The sequence below is a fragment of the Nerophis ophidion genome, linkage group LG13, assembly GCF_033978795.1.
Source record: "Nerophis ophidion isolate RoL-2023_Sa linkage group LG13, RoL_Noph_v1.0, whole genome shotgun sequence".
Taxonomy (NCBI): Eukaryota; Metazoa; Chordata; class Actinopteri; order Syngnathiformes; family Syngnathidae; genus Nerophis; species Nerophis ophidion.
Genome location: NC_084623.1, coordinates 45,993,518 through 46,012,253, shown reverse-complemented (window position 1 = coordinate 46,012,253; position 18,736 = coordinate 45,993,518). Strand labels below are relative to the sequence as shown.

The 18,736-nt window shown below is 42.4% G+C and overlaps 1 protein-coding gene across 2 annotated transcripts in view; it reads left to right on the top strand.

The window, feature by feature from the left end:
* Positions 1-18,736, top strand: part of dner (delta/notch-like EGF repeat containing) — a 120,899-nt gene that overhangs the window by 64,260 nt on the left and 37,903 nt on the right. For both annotated transcript variants that reach the window (XM_061919052.1, XM_061919051.1), the window contains 2 exons: positions 1,381-1,544; positions 12,880-13,028. In XM_061919052.1, coding sequence (XP_061775036.1) covers positions 1,381-1,544; positions 12,880-13,028 — 313 coding nt within the window. The remainder of the gene's footprint in view (positions 1-1,380; positions 1,545-12,879; positions 13,029-18,736) is intronic.

Here is an 18,736-nt window from a genome sequence, read left to right as displayed (position 1 = left end):
TATATTTGATCAAAAGCTACACAAGTCACACTGAGGGTGGCCGTAAAAAAACTTTAACACTTTTGACTGTGAACCCACGCCAAACAAGAATGACAAACACATTTCGGGAGAACATCCGCATCGTAACACAACATAAACACAACAGAACAATTAACCAAAATCCCACGCAGCCCTGACTCTTCCGGGCTACAATATACACACCCCTACCACCAACCCTCCACCCCCCTACCCTCCTTACTTGCGGTGGTTGAGGTGTTGTATATTGTAGCCAGGGAGAGTCAGGCTGCAAGGTGTTCTGGTTATTTGTTGTCTTGTGTTTAAGTTGTGTTAGGGTGCGGAAATTCTCCCAAAAAAGGGTTGTCATTCTTGTTTGGTGTCGGTTCACAGTGTGGCGCATATTTGTAACCGTGTTAAAGTTGTTTTATACGGCCACCCTCAGTGTGACCCGTATGGCTGTTGAACAAGTACTGTACATCTTGCAGTCACGTACGTTGTTCTGTACAAGTCTCATACAACATGTTACAGAGGTGGCACGCTGGTTGTGTGATGTAAAACGTGCGCGATGACATGTAGTGGAGCAGTAGTCTTCTTCTAGGGGGTGTGTGAACCCCTGGAGGTACTTGAAGTTATGCCAAGGGGCAAGTTAGATTTATTATAAAATTATTATAAAAAATAGCAGCAATTCATAAATATATTATTGAATAATACTTCAATGACATATGAATTCAAGTTCATAAACTCTGAAAAAATAATCCAACAATCCAACAATCAGTGTTTACAGCTGGACTTTTTATGGACATGTTCCATAAATAATGACGTTAAAGATTTATTTTTTTGTAAAAGAAATGTTTAGAATTAAGTTGATGAATCCAAATGGATCTCTATTACAATCCCCAAAGAGGGCACTTTAAGTTGATTATTACTTCAATGTATAGAAATCTTTATTTATAATTGAATCACTTGTTTATTTTTCAACAAGTTTTTAGTTATTTTATATCTTTTTTTCCAAATAGTTCAAGAAAGACCACTACTAATGAGCAATATTTTGCACAGTTATACAATTTAATAAACCAGAAACTGATGACATAGTGCTGTATTTTACTTCTTTATCTCTTTTTTTCAACCAAAAATGCTTTGCTCTAATTAGGGGGTACTTGAATTAAAAAAATTTTTCACAGAAAGTACATCACTGTAAAAAGGTTGAGAACCACTGTTGTAGTGGACGTTAAATGCATTGCAGTCACGGCAGCACTTAAAAATGTCGGCCAGGTGAAAATTGGGACAAATTCGGGAGAATGGTCGCGCCGGTAGATTGTCGGTAGGTGCACTGAAATTATCCGACTATGCTAAGCTCTCACTGATACCTCACTGCTCCAACAGGTTGTTGGTGAACGCCACTGGAGCTCCTGTGCTGTGGCGTGTGAATGAAGAAGGTTTCCTGCGATCCTCCGTTTCAAATGGCTCCAAAATGTGGTTCCTGCAGGCCTCCAATGGGCTGGTGGTGACTGACCATGCGTTACCTCTGGGACAAAACTACTTCATCAGTAAGATGCTGTTAATTTTCCTTGAACTTAAAATGGACTTCTGTTTACACCCCCCGACATAATTGGACCATTTTGTTATTGTAACTCCCTCAACAGAACTGTAAATATGATGAACACATATTGAAATAGGGCTGCAACCCTCAGTTCGATTAGAAAAAAGTTTTGGTTTATAATCTGTTGTTTCGATTAATCGTGTAATAAATGTAGCTAATAAAAATGGATGAAATCTGGACCGAACTCGAAATACAAAATAATGGGGTGATATTGCTTGGTTGGTTAGAGTGGCCTTGCCAGCAACTTGAGGGTTCAAGGTTCGATCCCCAATTCCGCCATCCTCGTCTCTGCCATTGTGTCCTTGGGCAAGACACTTTACCCACCCACACTGGTTTAAATGTAACTTAGATATTGGGTTTCACTATGTAAAAGTGCTTGGAGTCACTAGAGAAAAGCGCTATATAAATATAATTCACTACGCAGACATAGTTTTCGCACAGCCGCTGCAGTAGCGCGCATAATAGAGCAGCGGTCTGTGTGTGCCATTATCTGTGTCGTGGCAAACTCAGATTTTATTTAATTTTTTATTAATGTAAACATGTTAAAAGTGCAATTTTATAGACCATTTATTTGACAAAAATGAAGTTTATGGTAAGTACAAAAGTTATTATTTTCAGCTAGTTTCCCTGAAATACGCATTGATGCTATAAAGTGTGTTTTATCAGATTACTCGATTAATCAAACAACCTATTTGACAGGTTACTTGATTACTGAAATAACTAGAGATGTCTGAAAATGGCTTTTTACCGATATTCGATATTCCGATATTGTCCAACTCTTAATTACCGATTCCGATAACCAATACCGATATATATATAAATACATACAGTCATAGAATTAACACATGCCTAATTTTTTTGTGATGCCCCGCTGGGTGCATTAAACAATGTAACAAGGTTTTCCAAAATAAATCAACTCAAGTTATGGAAAAAAATGCCAACATGGCACCGTCATATTTATTATTCACAAAGGGCATTATTTCTTTTAACATGCCTCAAAACAGCAGCTTGGAATTTAGGACATGCTCTCCGTGAGAGAGCATGAGGAGGTTGAGGTGGGCGGAGTTGGGGGGGGGGGGGTTGCGAGGGGTGTATATTGTAGCAGAGTTAGTGCTGCAAGGGGTTTTGGGTATTTGTTCTGTCGTGTTTATGTTGTGTTACGGTGCTGATGTTCTCCCGAAATCTGTTTGTCATTCTTGTTTGGTGTGGGTCCACAGTCTGGCGCATATTTGTAACAGTATTAAAGTTGTTTATACGGCCGCCCTCAGTATGACCTGTATGGCTGTTGACCAAGTATGCCTTGCATTCACTTGTGTGTGTGAAAAGCCGTAGATATTATGTGACTGGGCTGGCATGCAAATGTGGTGCCTGGCTGATTAGTGGCCTGGCTCTCAGTCTCCGTTTTAATTAATCCCAAAGGTTTTCTATCGGATTCAGGTCAGGACTCTGTGCAGGCCAGTCAAGTTCATCCTTATCAGACTCTGTCATCCATGTCTTTATGGACCTTGCTTTGTGCACTGGTGCACAGTCATGTTGGAAGAGGAAGGGGCCCGCTCCCAACTGTTCCCACAAGGCTGGGAGCATAGAATTGTCCAAAATGTTTTGGTATCCTGATGCATTTTTTTAGCAATACTTTTGGCAACATAGCATATATATACAGTATATACATATAAGTACCAATGATTATCACACACACACACTAGGTGTGGTGAAATGAACCTCTGCATTTGACCCATCACCCTTGATCACCCCCTGGGAGGTGAAGGAGCAGTGAGCAGCAGCGGTGGTCGCGCCCAGGAATCATTTTGGTGATTTAACCCCCAATTCCAACTCTTGATGCAGAGTTCCAAGCAGGGAGGTAATGGGTCCCATTTTTAGTCTTAGGAATGACTCGGCCGGGGTTTGAACTCATGACCTACCAATCTCAAGGCGGACACTAATCACAAGGCCACTGAGCATATGAAAAATTATATTAAAAAAAAAAAAGTCTACTATAGTGGTTCTCCAACTTTTTTCAGTTAGTACCACCTCAGAAAACACTTGGCTCTCCAAATACCACCGTCATGACCAACATTAAAAATACAGTAATGTAGTAGGCCTAAGTATTCATTAAAAACAAGGCAGAGGTTTTATTTAACAAGTATATTCAAAACCACTGTAACATAACAGACAATTTGAACAGTAACATTGTGTTTGAATATTTAACTAAGTGATTATTTGGCGTACCATTAGATGAAGAATCACTGGTCAAATCAACCAAAAATGTTTAAGAGTTTTTAGTATTTTTTGTCAACAATCACATGAAAAATGTTTAACACAAAAACATATAAGCAATGTTTTCATAAAATAAAAATTCTATAACATAAAAAGTAACTGTATTTTATTACTAAAGGCAAAAGGGTGCACTATTGTACTGAATGATTAGCGGACCTGTGTGTGCTTTACATGCCTGATGCTGTTTGACAAGGCAGCCTGTCTGCTAATCTTGATATATCAGATAACGGTGACAGCTTAGGGACAACATTGGGGGGTTAAATAAGCAGGAGGGGGGGCAATTTAGGGGGTAGGCTGATAAGGATTGAGAGCGATAGATAAGGTACAGATTGGGAATGCATAAGGAGGAGCAGATTGAAGGTCTAGTTCGGGGGTCGGCAACCCATGGCTCTGGAGCCGCCCTAGTGGCTCTCTGGAGCTTTTTCAAAAATATATGAAAAATGGAAAAAGATGAGGGGTAAAAAAAAACATTTTTGTTTTAAAATGGTTTATGTAGGAGGACAAACATGACACAAACCTCCCTAATTGTTATAAAGCACACTGTTTACATTAAACATGCTTCACTGATTCGAGTATTTGGCGAGCGCCGTTTTGTCCTACTAATTTTGGCTGTCCTTGAACTCACCGTAGTTTGTTTACATGTATAACTTTCTCCGACTTTCTAAGACGTGTTTTATGCCACTTCTTTTTCTGTCTCATTTTGTCCACCAAACTTTTAACGTTGTGCATGAATAAGTAAATACAGTGTTTTAAAAGCATACACAATCTGTGTAAATATATTAGTCTGTGGTTAAACGGATTTGAAATGACTCGAAACTCAAAATGCTGGACTCGAGACTTGACTTGAGACTTTTCAGTCTTGACTTTGGACCTGACTCGGAACATGCCTGTCTTGACTCGGGACTTGACTCAAGACTTGAGGGCAAAGGCTTGAGACTTACTTGTGACTTGCAAAACAATGACTTGGTCCCACCTCTGCTGTTAACATTAGACATGCTTCACTGATTCGAGTATTTGGCGAGCGCCGTTTTGTCTTACTAATTTTGGCGGTCCTTGAACTCACCGTAGTTTGTTTACATGTACAACTTTCTATGACTTTCTAAGACGTGTTTTATGCCACTTCTTTTTCTGTCTCATTTCGTCCACCAAACTTTTAACGTTGTGCATGAATGCACAAAGGTGAGTTTTGTGGATGTTATTGACTTATGTGGAGTGGTAATCAGACACATTTGGTCACTGCATGACTGCAAGCTAATCGACGCTAACATGCTATTTAGGCTAGCTGTATGTACATATTGCATCACTATGCCTCATTTGTAGCTATATTTGAGCTCATATAGTTTCCTTTAAGTCCTCATAATTCAACTTATATCTCATGACGCACTATCTGTATGTAATATGGCTTTTAATTTTTTGTGGCTCCAGACTGATTTGTTTTTGTATTTTTGGTCTAATAGGGCTCTTTCAACATTTTGGGTTACCGACCCCTGGTCTAGTTGGAGAACAATGTGGGTCGATAGAGGAATTCAAATGGGTATCATGTAGGCGTGAATGTTATACAGGGGCATTTACAGCCGAGACATACAAGTCATACAAGGAGTAGAGGTGACATTGCATTCCTCCTCTCTCACGTCACTGCAGTTGACTTTGACTGATGCGTGACTGTGCACTTTCAACACTGTCATTGGACTGACAAACATGAAGTCATATGGGAAGGCAAAGGCTCTCTGATTGGCCGCGGAGGCTGCATCATAAATGCTCCGTCATTTCCTCCCCGTCAGCCCACTGGCTCCTTAAAAAAAGGCCGCTCATAGTCACTGCGTGGCTATTTTTATCCAAGTGCCTGTGAAGCTGTCGGCCTTGACTGAAGATACGATCAGAGAAGAATCGGAAGAAAGACAGCCTTGAAGATGTTTCCAACATATGCGTCGAAGCAAAAAAGGAGAGCGCTTAATTGGAAACGCATTGGAATGTTGAGCGTTCAACTTTCAAAACAGTTGTATTGTTGAAACGGTTGTCATCGAGGGCATAACTGTTGTGGTCTCAAAAAAACAGAATTTAAATGCAGATCAGTAAAAATTCTGTATTTAATAACCAAAAATCCATCCATCCATCCATTTTCTACCGCTTATTCCCTTTGGGTTTGCAGGGGGCGCTGGTGCCTATCTCAGCTACAATCGGGCGTTAAGCTGGGTACACCCTGGACAAGTCGCCACCTCATCGCAAAGCCAACACAGATAGACAGACACATTCACACACTAGGGCCATTTTATTCTTGCCAATCAACCTATCCCCAGGTGCATGTCTTTGGAAGTGGGAGGAAGCCGGAGTACCCGGAGGGAACACACGCAGTCACGGGGAGAACATGCAGACTCCACACAGAAAGATCCCGAGCCCGGGATTGAACCCAGGACTACTCAGGACCTTCGTATTGTGAGGCAGACGTACTAACCCCTCTGCCACCGTGCTGCCTTAACCAAAGATCACTGGAGAAAATAACTCAGTAGTAACGAAAGATCAGTGTCAGGGTCAAATACCATAAGACATTATATAGACACAGAAACAGAGAATAGAAGACAAACCACTGATTGATTTTCTCGTACGAGGAGAGTGACCCTGGAGAAAGTTTGTCAGTTACAGGCTCCAACTCCAACAAGAAAGCTTTCTCCCACTCTCCTCGCCTTGTAATTCATTCGGGAGGCCCTGCATTACACACGCACACACACACACACACACACACACACACACACACACACACACACACACACTCACACACACAGCTGTTCTACAGCTGTTTTGGAAACATAACGCCTATGTTGAGAACATAACACATGCAAATACAAAAGATACAGTAACTTCCTGTGTTGCTCTGTCTCATCTGCAAACTCCTCTTTGAGGTTGGCAGGTCAACCTAAGTTCAATCTAACGCCGAGTTTTGTTTCTCTTCAGATTGTCTAACACAATGCATAAGCAAACAATCATATTAGAATAAAAATGAGATAAATTATTTACAATTAATCCAACAATTAGCTCCAGGAAAACCGGGTCAAAAAGTCCATTCCCCACCGCAGGCAACGGATGAACTGGCACTGGCTGTGTGGCGATCCAGGGTTTAAGTCAGGTGGTTGATTACAAGCAGGTGGGCTCGGATGACTGGCAGCACACCTGCAACTGATGACCGAGTAGGGGACTTACTGACACAAGAGGAAAAAAAGGCAGGAGAACCGCCCTCATAACAAGAATCAGCTTTATTGGCCAAGTGTGTTTAACACGCAAGGAATTAGCCGTGGTACACTCTCCTCTTTTTGTTCAGTGTAAACATTAAATATTAACTAAAGACATAAACAAGTTCTTAAATAATTAACATATGCAAGGCTGATAAATTACCACGCAGTGGTGGATAGATGATGAAGTGAACGTGAGTTGGTACATTCAGAATGACAAATTACTTCACAGAGTTGTTTCACAGCAATCGGTCTGACACTGTTTAGTGTTCATCAAAGTTCAACCCAGGGGAAATTAACCCTTTTTATGACCGGTTGTTTTGGCTTATAGTTAGGGCTGTGCGATACATCGAATATAGTCCATGTATCGCGGGTTTGTCTCTGTGCGATTTAGAAAATGACTATATCGTGAGTATTCAAGTATACGTTCCCACGCAGTTGTTTTTTGCTGTGGGCATTACTCTACAGCATGGGTGTCAAACTCTGGCCTGTGGGCCAAATTTGGCCCACCGTGTAATTTAATTTGGCCCTTGAGGCAATATCAAATTACCATTAGAGCTGGCCCGTCGGTATTATAACACCGCATTCACCGCTAATACTCATACTTACCAACCCTCCCGATTTTTCCGGGAGACTCCCGGTTTTCAGTGCCCTTGCCGAAAATCACCCGGGGCAACCATTCTCCCAAATTTCTCTCGATTTCCACCCAAACAACATCATTGGGGATGTGCCTTAAAGGCACTGCATTCAACGTCCTCTACAACCTGTCGTCCCGTCCGCTTTTTGTCCATACAAACATTGTGTCGGCCCAGTCACATACTATATGCGGACTTTACACACAAACAAGTGAATGCAAGGCATACTTGGTCAACCGCCGTACAGGTCACACTGAGGGTGGCTGTATAAGCAACTTTAACACTGTTACAAAAATGTGCCAAACTGTGAAGCCACACCAAACAAGAATGACAACCAAATTTGGGGAGAACATCTGCACCGTAACCCAACATAAACACAACAGAACATATACCCAGAATCCCTTGCAGCACTAACTCTTCCGGGATGCTACAATATTTGAAAATCGATTTTGCATGTCACTATAAAGTTATACAAGCCTTGCTTGTTCAATATTCAATGCAAAACTTGTTTGGGTCCCTATTAAAAAGTTGATTTGTTCAACCTTGGCTCGCGGCTTTGTTCAGTTTAAAATTTTGGCCCACTCTGTATTTGAGTTTGACACCCCTGCTCTACAGGCTTTCCTCGCTCTTTATTGTCTCTCCTTCTCAAAGAGACATAAAACAAGCGCACCTTCTTACATACGTCACATTAGGACTTGGCGATATACACGATGTATCGCAGGTTTGTCTCTGTGCGATATAGAAAATGACTCGTGATATTTGAGTATACGTACGTTCTCACGCAGTTGCTTTTAGCTGCGGGCATTACACTGCAGGCTCTTCTCGCTCTTTCCTGTCTCTCCTTCTCCCAGACAGCAAGCACACCTTCTTACATACGTCACATACAACGTCTTACGCACTCGCGGAGCAGAGAGGTAGCAGCATGGGTAATGTTTAAGCGATGATAATACGGACCCTCAGTTCCTCAGGCAGAGCCGTGCGAGTGGTAATACGAGAGAATGAAGGTCCGAATGAAGTAAGAATTAATTCCCAAGAAAAACAGCAGGGGTCCATCGTCTGGCGGTGGTTTGGCTTCAAGTGGGAATATGTCGAACAGACAACCGTAATTTGTCAAGTGTGGGCCAAAAGTGTTGCTGCAAAAAGTAGCATTACTGCTAATGTGTAGCATCATTTAAAAAGTCACCTGCTAGTGAATGAAGAGTGCTTACTCCGCATTTCAACATCACCATTCGGTGCCACACCAACAAATGCCGTTGCAAACATTTCCACATCAACACCGTATGAAAAAAATAGTCAACAACAGAATTTATTAACGTCCGTGGTAACCTACCACATAGCAAAGGACGAACACTATTCGATTTCCTATTATGCAGCTCATTTTCATTTGACAATTATTTAAAAAATCTTATGTGACATCATGCACAAAAGTGCACTAATAGCTTGTTTTAAAATGTCTCTGAAAATCTTGCACTTTCTGGTCTGAAATGACATAAATGTTTGTGCCATTGCTTAATAACTGTTTAACAAATACAGTTTTGCTAAATTGACTTAGTTGTGATTTCCCTCTGCATGAATGTTTAAAATTAGCATATATTAATGCGGTATGAAGAGGAATTTTTTAATGTAGACACACAGAATCATCATACTGGTGTGACTATATGCATCAAGTGTTCATTCAAGGCTAAGGTAAAATATCGAGATATTTATCGTGTATCGTGATATGGCCTAAAAATATCGAGATTTAAAAAAAAGGCCATATTGCCCAGCCCTATGTCACATACTGTCACACGTGCAATGTAGGGCTGCGTGATATATTTTTAAACAAGATATGGATTAAGAAAATATCGTAATATCGATATAATTTATTTCACGCTAAAATGACCAAATGTTGATTATTTGTTGTGTTCTTTGTTCTACCCTGCTTCCCTCCATGGGCTACTAAACCCCTCCCCTTTCTTATTCCAAGACGTGCTTGCACGCGTAAGAACATCCATGATTGGTTGGTTGTGTAGGTTATGTCCTGGGCATGACGTTAAAGTGCATCCGGCAGTGGAGGCTCCTCTATGGGGTCTTGGGGCACTCGGAAGGTTAACCCCTTTACTACTGTTACCCCAGGTGGCCTTTGGCAAAGGCCTAGTACCTGACTGCTCCTAGCCAGGGATACGGTAAAAACCTCAACGGCAGAGCAGGTGGAAGATGGTAGATGTAAGAACTACCACAACGGCTGCGATGGCCGAAGAAGGCACCCCCCACATCCATGTGGGCCCAGTTATGGAGAAATAACAACCCAAGACCTCAACGGTGGAACAGGCGGAGGATAATTGCTAACCCTATGGAGCATCACAACGGCTGGATGGTGGATGAAGGCTGCAGCAGAAAACGGTCCCCAGTCGTCTTGGACTCCATGCCACTGGTCCCTGACCCGGATTTGCCAAGGATCGTGTGGTGACTGTCTGTGTACCAGTCTCCCCACGTTAAACAAAGCCACGCACAGGCATCCTCCATAAAGGGATACACCCCTACGACGAGGATCGCCATACTCGCCAATGATGATGACTATGATGAGTCATGATTGGTTGAGATTAGGTCAATCAAACGCAACATCAGGCGGGTCATTGAACCAGGAAGGGAAATCACAATAGACATCCCAAATTACGACAAAAGAGTTGCAGAAGAGAAAAGGGAAATTTTAAGCGGGCGATTTATATATATTAAAAAAAACTAATGGAAGATGTCAGAGGGATTTTCTTCCTTTGTTTTTTCTTTTAGCGATGTCGACAACGTCCAGGAAAGCCACATTTGGACAAATGTATGCGTCTGGATTAGGGATATCTGATAATAACGGACTGCCGAAATTATCAGCCGATAAACGCTTTAAAATGTAACATTGTAAATTATCGATATCAGTTTCAAAATTATCGGTATCTGTTTCAAAAGGTAAAATTCATGACTTTTTAAAACGCCTCTCTGTACAGGGATGTAGAGTGAAGTACAGAGCGCCAATAAACCTTAAAGACACTGCCTTTGCATGCCAGTCCAATCACTTAATATATACGGCTTTTCACACACACAAGTGAATGCAACGCATACTTGGTCAACAGTCATACAGGTCACACTGAGGGTGGCCGTATAAACAACTTTAACACTGTTTCAAATATGCGCCACACTGTGAACTCACACCAAACAAGAATGAGGAACACATTTTGGGAGAACATCTGCACCGTAACACAACATAAACACAACAGAACAAATACCCAGAACCCTTTGCAGCACTAACCATTCCAGTATGCTACAATATACATCCCCCGCTACACCTCAACCCCACCAAACAACGCCAACCTCAACCTCCTCTTGCTCTCTCAGGGAGGACATGTCCCAAATTCCAAGCTGCTGTTTTGAGGCATGTTAAAAAAAAAAATAATGCACTTTTTGACTTCAATGATAAATATGGCAGTGCCATGTTGGCATTTATTTTCTATAACTTGAGTTGATTTATTTTGGAAAACCTTGTTACATTGTTTAATGCATCCAGCGGGGTATCACAACAAAATTAGGCATAATGATGTGTTAATTCCACGACTGTATATATCGGTATCGGTAATTAAGAGTTGGACAATATCAGAATATCGGATATCGGCAAAAAAGCCATTATCGGACATCTGTAGTCTGGATAACACATTCATTTGAGATGTTTACCATCCATCCATCCATTTTCTACCGCTTATTCCCTTTTGGTGTCGCGTGGGGCGCGGGCGCCTATCTCCGCTACAATCGGGCGGAAGGCGGGGTACACCCTGGACAAGTCGCCACCTCATCGCAGGAGTTGTTTACCATGTAAGCCCAAATCAAAACTGGAAGAGGTGGAATACATATTCAAGAACACACATGATTGTGGCAGACATGTGATGACTTTTGCTACAGTATAGCCTGTCTAAATGCTACATTTCATTTTCATTGGGGTTTTACAACAAGACAGTAGCTGACATTTTGTTCATTATTTCTACTCTTTATATTTCAACATTGAGTTGTTGAATCATTTTGAAACAAACAGGATCATAGTTGCACAATTAAGTCAAGTCACTTACTTGGTGCTGACCTCAGACATGTGGTCTAGTACATTGGTTCTCAAATGGGGGTACACGTACCCCTGGGGGTACTTGAAGGTATGCCAAGGGGTACGTGAGGTTTTTTAAAAATATTCTAAAAATAGCAATATTTCAAAAATCCTTAATGGATATATGTATTGAATAATACGTCAACAATATATGAATGTAAGTTCATAAACTGTGAAAAAAAAATACAACAATATTCAGTGTTGACAGCTAGATTTTTTGTGGACATGTTCCATAAATATTGATGTTAAAGATTTCTTTTTTTTGTGAAAAAATGTTTGGAATTAAGTTCATGATTTCAGATGGCTCTCTATTACAATCCCAAAGAGGGCACTTTAAGTTGATGATTACTTCTATGTGTAGAAATCTTTATTTATAATTTAATAACTTGTTTATTTTTCAACACATTTTTAATTATTTTTATATCTTTTTTTTCCAAATAGTTCAAGAAAGACCACTACAAATGAGCAATTTTTTGCACTGTTATACAATTTAATAAATCAGAAACGAATGACATAGTGTTGTATTTTACTTCTTTATCTCAGTTTTTCAACCAAAAATGCTTTGCTCTGATTAGGTGGTACTTGAATTAAAAAAATGTTCACAGGGGTTACATCACTGAAAAAAGGTTGAGAACCACTGGTCTAGTAGGACCACAGAACCATACGTGTGTGACAGTCCATTACATCGTCGACTTGGATCTAAGTGCGTGCCTGCAAATATTTTTTTTATCTGAGTTTGATACATTTTGTATTATTTGCACAGCTATGCTAGTTATTTTACGTAGAAGTAATATTTTTAATTTTTTTTATTTATGTTATGTAATTCTGTGCTACTTAAACAGTTTATTTTCTGTGCTGTTAATCGTAGAGGTGTCCGATAACGGCTTGTGTTGGCTAGCTCCTTGTGCTACCCAATAGAAGTGCACAGCAATGCATGCACCAACAAGACTAATTCAGTCAAAGGAGCTTGCTAAAACATGTTTTGACAAGAAAATAATTGAGAATCACCGCGGTAACCAAACTTTCTATGGCCAGGTGTGATACAGGTGGATACTCCCATGGACCCGGAGGTCACCCTGCGTCTCAACCTGACAGTGAAAGCCAGCAGCTGTGTGGAACCCGGCAGCAGCTTCAGCGACCCTCAGTGCTCCGGCAAAGGCAAATGTGTCACGCAGCCCTCTGAGGTAAGACACTGAAGTTTTGATTTTTGACTCCATTGACAGTAGGAAGGGGTTTTATATGTCCCTATTTGTAGCGGTTTACCTGACACATGAAACGTGACAAATTTGGGGATTGCATTATCCACTTTAGCCGCCAGAAAGCAGTGTCAGGATTGCCACTGACAGTTTGTGTTTTAGTTTTTCCTCTGTGTGTGTTGAGTATTTCCTGTCCTTAGTTCCTGTCAGCACTCTTATTTTGGTTCAGCTTCCTGTTTGTCTCCCTGAGTGCTTTGTTTCCCCTCAGCTGTGGCTGATTGGCACCTGGCCACACCTGATGTCAATCAGCCAGCTCCTATTTTACCTCCCTTGTTCCTCCAGTCAGGGCTGGATTATTGTCGCTCTTGTGTCGTTGCTATCTGTCGTGTCGTGCGATGTCATCATTACAGCTACTACCTGTCGTGCTACTATTTGTCCTTGTCGTCGTAGCGGTAAGCGGTTCCTGTTAGCTATTTGTAGTTTGTTTTCTTCTAGCTTTTTGGTTTCGTGTTTTTCTTGTTAGCCATTGGCTGTTTCCAGTTTGTCTGTTTCCTGCTAGATACCTGTTAGCTTCCACGCTAGACCTTTTGTTTGTTATCCACCCACGTGCGCGCTTTTGGGTTGAACCCTTTGTTTGGTTTTGTTCTAGTTTTTTATTTTAAATCATGTTTTCTCACTGAATGCCTGCCTCCATCTCTGCATCTTGGGGTTCGTCACCAACAAACCTTGACAAGCAGTAGAGTGGTGAATATCTTAAAATGTGTTTGTGACAGTCTCTCGCTATCGTGCGGGTTCCATGGACCACCAAATAGGGACATTGTTGAGCAGGGTTGTGACTTTGTTTATTTTTGGAAATAAAACCTCAGTGCTGGTCACTTTTCAGTTCCTCTTCTCTGCTCGCTCGTCGGCTCGCTTTCCAGTTTGCCGCGTCGTCATCTGCCTCTGGCTCTCTTCCTCTCTCGCTCCGCGTCAGCTTCCTTCTGGCTCCTTCTCGTCTCTCCGCCTCTCTTCCCGACGTTCACGGCTGTTGCCCTTTTAAACAGTGCGATAGGATTACTGAATTGCCCCCGCACTTGATCTTGATTGCGGCGTCGCTCCCGGCGTGCCATGCCTCACCGCTCGCTCGCCGTCCACGCCTCCTCGCCGCCATCTTGGGCCGGGCTCTAGCGTGCCCTGCATTGCTGTTGGACTGCCTTCTCCGCCTCTCCACAGTGTTTTGTGGCAACTCCAACCTTGACCACAGCGCCAGTTGCTATATAGAGTGGCGCTTTCAATAATTTTCAGCATACTGTATTGCCAAATGATTATCCCCACCCCTCATCCTCTCAAGGAAAATCCACCCAAGAATGGGGCCATATGAATCCCTACCCTACTGTATAATAGTACTGTTAATAAGCTCCAAAGTTGCTCAGCCATTAAAGAAATAAGCATGGAGCAGTTAAATCAGGACAATCAGCCATTCTTTTTAGTGATGACATTTTTTTTTTTGCTTTTTTCCCTCATCACAACAAGATACTGACCACTTAGCGTAATATCCTCCTGAGGGACAAGCGTCCTCTGCAGTGGAAATTTTCGCTTTTTAAAAAAAAAAAGTGTAACTGTGCCAAAAGAAATAGACCGCTGACATCACGCCCACTGCAGAGGAAGCGGTTTCTCCGGAGGATGTAGGATGTAAAACCGGGGTGTCAAACTAATTTTAGCTCCGGGGCCGCCTGGAGGAAAATCAATTCCCACATGGGCCGGACGGGTAAAATCACGGCATAATAACTTATAAATACACGTACGACAACTTCAGATTGTTTTCTTTGTCTTACTTCAGCCCAAAATAGAACCATCACATTCTGATAATGTACATATCACAAATACCGTATTTCTTTGAATAGCCGCCGGGCATGTAATATGCGCCTGCCTTGAATTACGGCCGGGCAGAACACGCTCCCCAAATTAATAAGCGCATGCTTACTTTAACCGATGGGTCAAATTTGTGACGTCACGAGTGGCCCTTCACCTACTGTCACTTCAAAACGGCGGAGGAGTTTTTTTTACCTTTGACTGCGTGTAAACCAGGGGTCTTGCTCCACAGCCATACCGATCACACTAATGGTTGTGATATAAAACAACTTCAACACTCTTAATAATATGCGCCACACTCTGTGAACCCTAACCAAACACATTTCTGGAGAACATATGCCCTGCAACACACCACAAACGCAACACAACACCTACCCACTGTGCAATGCATCCACGACTCCTGGCTCCACCGTCCATACACCCGCTGGCACCAAACCCCGCCCCCCCCTTCCCCCCGCTCTGTGCGTTGGTTGAGGTGGGCGGGGTTGGGGGCGCGTGTATAATAGCCAAGAGTCACGGATACACGGCATTATGGGTAATCCCTATGCTGCGTCTATAATGTGCCACAGAGCCAATGCTCTCCAGAAATGTGCTTGGTGAGGTTTCACAGAGTGTGGCGCATATGATTAAGAGTTTTAAAGTTGTTTATATCACAAACGTCAGTGTAAAAGGTATGGCTGTTGATCAAGTATGCATTGCAATCTCATTTAAGAAGCAGCGAAATGCATGCGTCCTACCGGCACGCAGACAGCATGGTGTAAAATAAAAGTGAGCACGATGACAGGCTGTAGAGCAGTGGTCCCCAACCACCGGACCGCGGACGCAGAATAATTTTTAAAAATTTTTTTTATCGCACTCAATTTTTTACGGCATGCCATTGGTAAGCGCAGGGGTGAGAAGAGGTTTTAAAATGATTAGCGCCTGCTTACTTTTACTGCATGCTTTGAATAAGTGCAGGAGTGAGAAGAGCTTTTAAATTAATTAGCGCCCCGGCGGCTATTCAAGGAAATACGGTAATCATCTTTTTTTCCAATGTTTTTTATTTTTATTTTTTATTATTAATCAATCCAACAAAACAATACACAACAATACCATAATAATGCAATCCAATTCCAAAACCAAACCCAACCAAGCAACATTCAGAATAGCAATAAACAGAGCAATTGAGAAATAATAGACGAATAATTGTCTTGACAAAACACTTCAAGGTAGCGTTTTTTCAAAAAGGAAAAGTTGGTGCAGTTTCAAAAACACCACGAAGAACACAAAGCATCAACACAAACTCTTCTATGTATCAACTACTATTTTTCCAGACCATAGGGCGCACCGGATTTTAAGGCGCACTGCCGATGAATGGTCTATTTTCGATCTTTTTCCCATATAAGGCGCACAGGATTACAAGGCGCAATGAAGGAGTCAAATCCGGTACTCTTGTCTTGTTCTGTATATTGTACAGTATTTTGTGTTTCTATAGTGTTTTGTATATTGTTCAGGATTACTTATTATTTTTGTTGGATCGTAGTGTGTTTATTTCAATTGATAGGTTTTCCTTTATACCTCTTGTGTTATTTGTTTTTACCCCATATTTGTTCCCACTACCGCACCTTAAATTGGAATCTTTAATCTCATTATATGCAAATATAATGACAATAAAGTCCATTCTATTCTATTCTTCTATTCTACAATGAACTTAGACTTCGTCTCAGGGTTTCTACAAAGCAATTCCACTTTAAGCCCATCTAGGATTGAACAAAAAACAAAATAAAGCATCAACAAAAACTCTTCTGTGTACCAACTACTATTTTTCCAAACCTTAGGGCGCACCGGATTATAAGGCGCACTGCCGATGAATGGTGTATTTTCAATCTTTTTTCATATATAAAGCGCACCGGATTATAAGGCGCAATGAAGGAGTCCATCCATCCATCCATCTTCTTCCGCTTATCCGAGGTCGGGTCGCGGGGGCAACAGCCTAAGCAGGGAAACCCAGACTTCCCTCTCCCCAGCCACTTCGTCTAGCTCTTCCCGGGGGATCCCGAGGCGTTCCCAGGCCAGCCGGGAGACATAGTCTTCCCAACGTGTCCTGGGTCTTCCCCGTGGCCTCCTACCGGTTGGACGTGCCCTAAACACCTCCCTAGGGAGGCGTTCGGGTGGCATCCTGACCAGATGCCCGAACCACCTCATCTGGCTCCTCTCGATGTGAAGGAGCAGCGGCTTTACTTTGAGATCCTCCCGGATGACAGAGCTTCTCACCCTATCTCTAAGGGAGAGCCCCGGCACACGGGGGAGGAAACTCATTTCGGCCGCTTGTACCCGTGATCTTATCCTTTCGGTCATGACCCAAAGCTCATGACCATAGGTGAGGATGGGAACGTAGATCGACCGGTAAATTGAGAGCTTTGCCTTCCGGCTCAGCTCCTTCTTCACCACAACGGATCGGTACAACGTCCGCATTACTGAAGACGCCGCACCGATCCGCCTGTCGATCTCACGATCCACTCTTCCCCCACTTGTGAACAAGACTCCTAGGTACTTGAACTCCTCCACTTGGGGCAGGGTCTCCTCCCCAACCCGGAGATGGCATTCCACCCTTTTCCGGGCGAGAACCATGGACTCGGACTTGGAGGTGCTGATTCTCATTCCGGTCGCTTCACACTCGGCTGCGAACCGATCCAGTGAGAGCTGAAGATCCCGGCCAGATGAAGCCATCAGGACCACATCATCTGCAAAAAGCAGAGACCTAATCCTGCGGTCACCAAACCGGAATCCCTCAACGCCTTGACTGCGCCTAGAAATTCTGTCCATAAAAGTTATGAACAGAATGGGTGACAAAGGACAGCCTTGGCGGAGTCCAACCCTCACTGGAAATGTGTTCGACTTACTGCTGGCAATGCGGACCAAGCTCTGGCACTGATCGTACAGTGAAGGAGTCATATTATTATTTTTTTCTAAATGTAAAACACTTCCTTGTGGACTACATAACATGTAATGGTGGTTCTTTGGTCAAAATGTGTCATGATCTGTGGTTCAGATCATGTTTTGTTTAGTTATGTTCTGTTAGTTTTGGACTCCTTTAGTTCCTGTTTGTGCACTTCCCTGAGTTTGTTTTGGTTGCCATGGTTGCTAATTATGTTCACCTGTCTCTGAATAGTGTTCGGCCGCGCACCTGCTACCCGAGCGCTAATCAGAGGCATTATTTAAGCCTGCCATTGCCGCTCAGTCGGCCTGGCGTCATTGTTTCATGCAATGCCGTAGTTTATGCTGTTTGTTCGCTTCATGCTGTGTCCATTTGAGTTGTATTTGCTTCATGCAACCCTGCTACCTAAGTTGTTTGTTTCATGCCAAAGTTACGTGTTTATTTATTGTCCATAGTCCATGGTAATAGTAGCATTAGCTTCGACGGCCACTTGTTTTCCGTTTTTTGTACTACTTTGATATTTTGTGGAATAAATAATGTTCCAACCTGCACGCCGTGTCCAGAGTGGTCCGTCTGCATTCGGGAGAACGAACCCCGCAGCAAGCTGCACCCCAAACGTGACAAAATGTTGAATAGATTATGTTTTACAGATCATCTTCAAGCCGCTTTCTGACTGTCGCTTAGGATGCGTAGTTTTGTGGTCTTTGTTGTAGCGGTGTAGCGTGCAAGGACGGGAGTGGAAGAAGTGTCAAAAGATCGAGCTAACTGTTTTAATGACATTCAGACTTTACTTCAATCAATAACGGAGCAGCATTTTCTCAATGCAAAAATGTCGGAAATGTGTCCCGTGAAAAACCGTCCTTGGGTGATAAATATAAACTCACTACACCGATATGTTTTAGCGCTTTCATGGCGAGTTTACTGACAG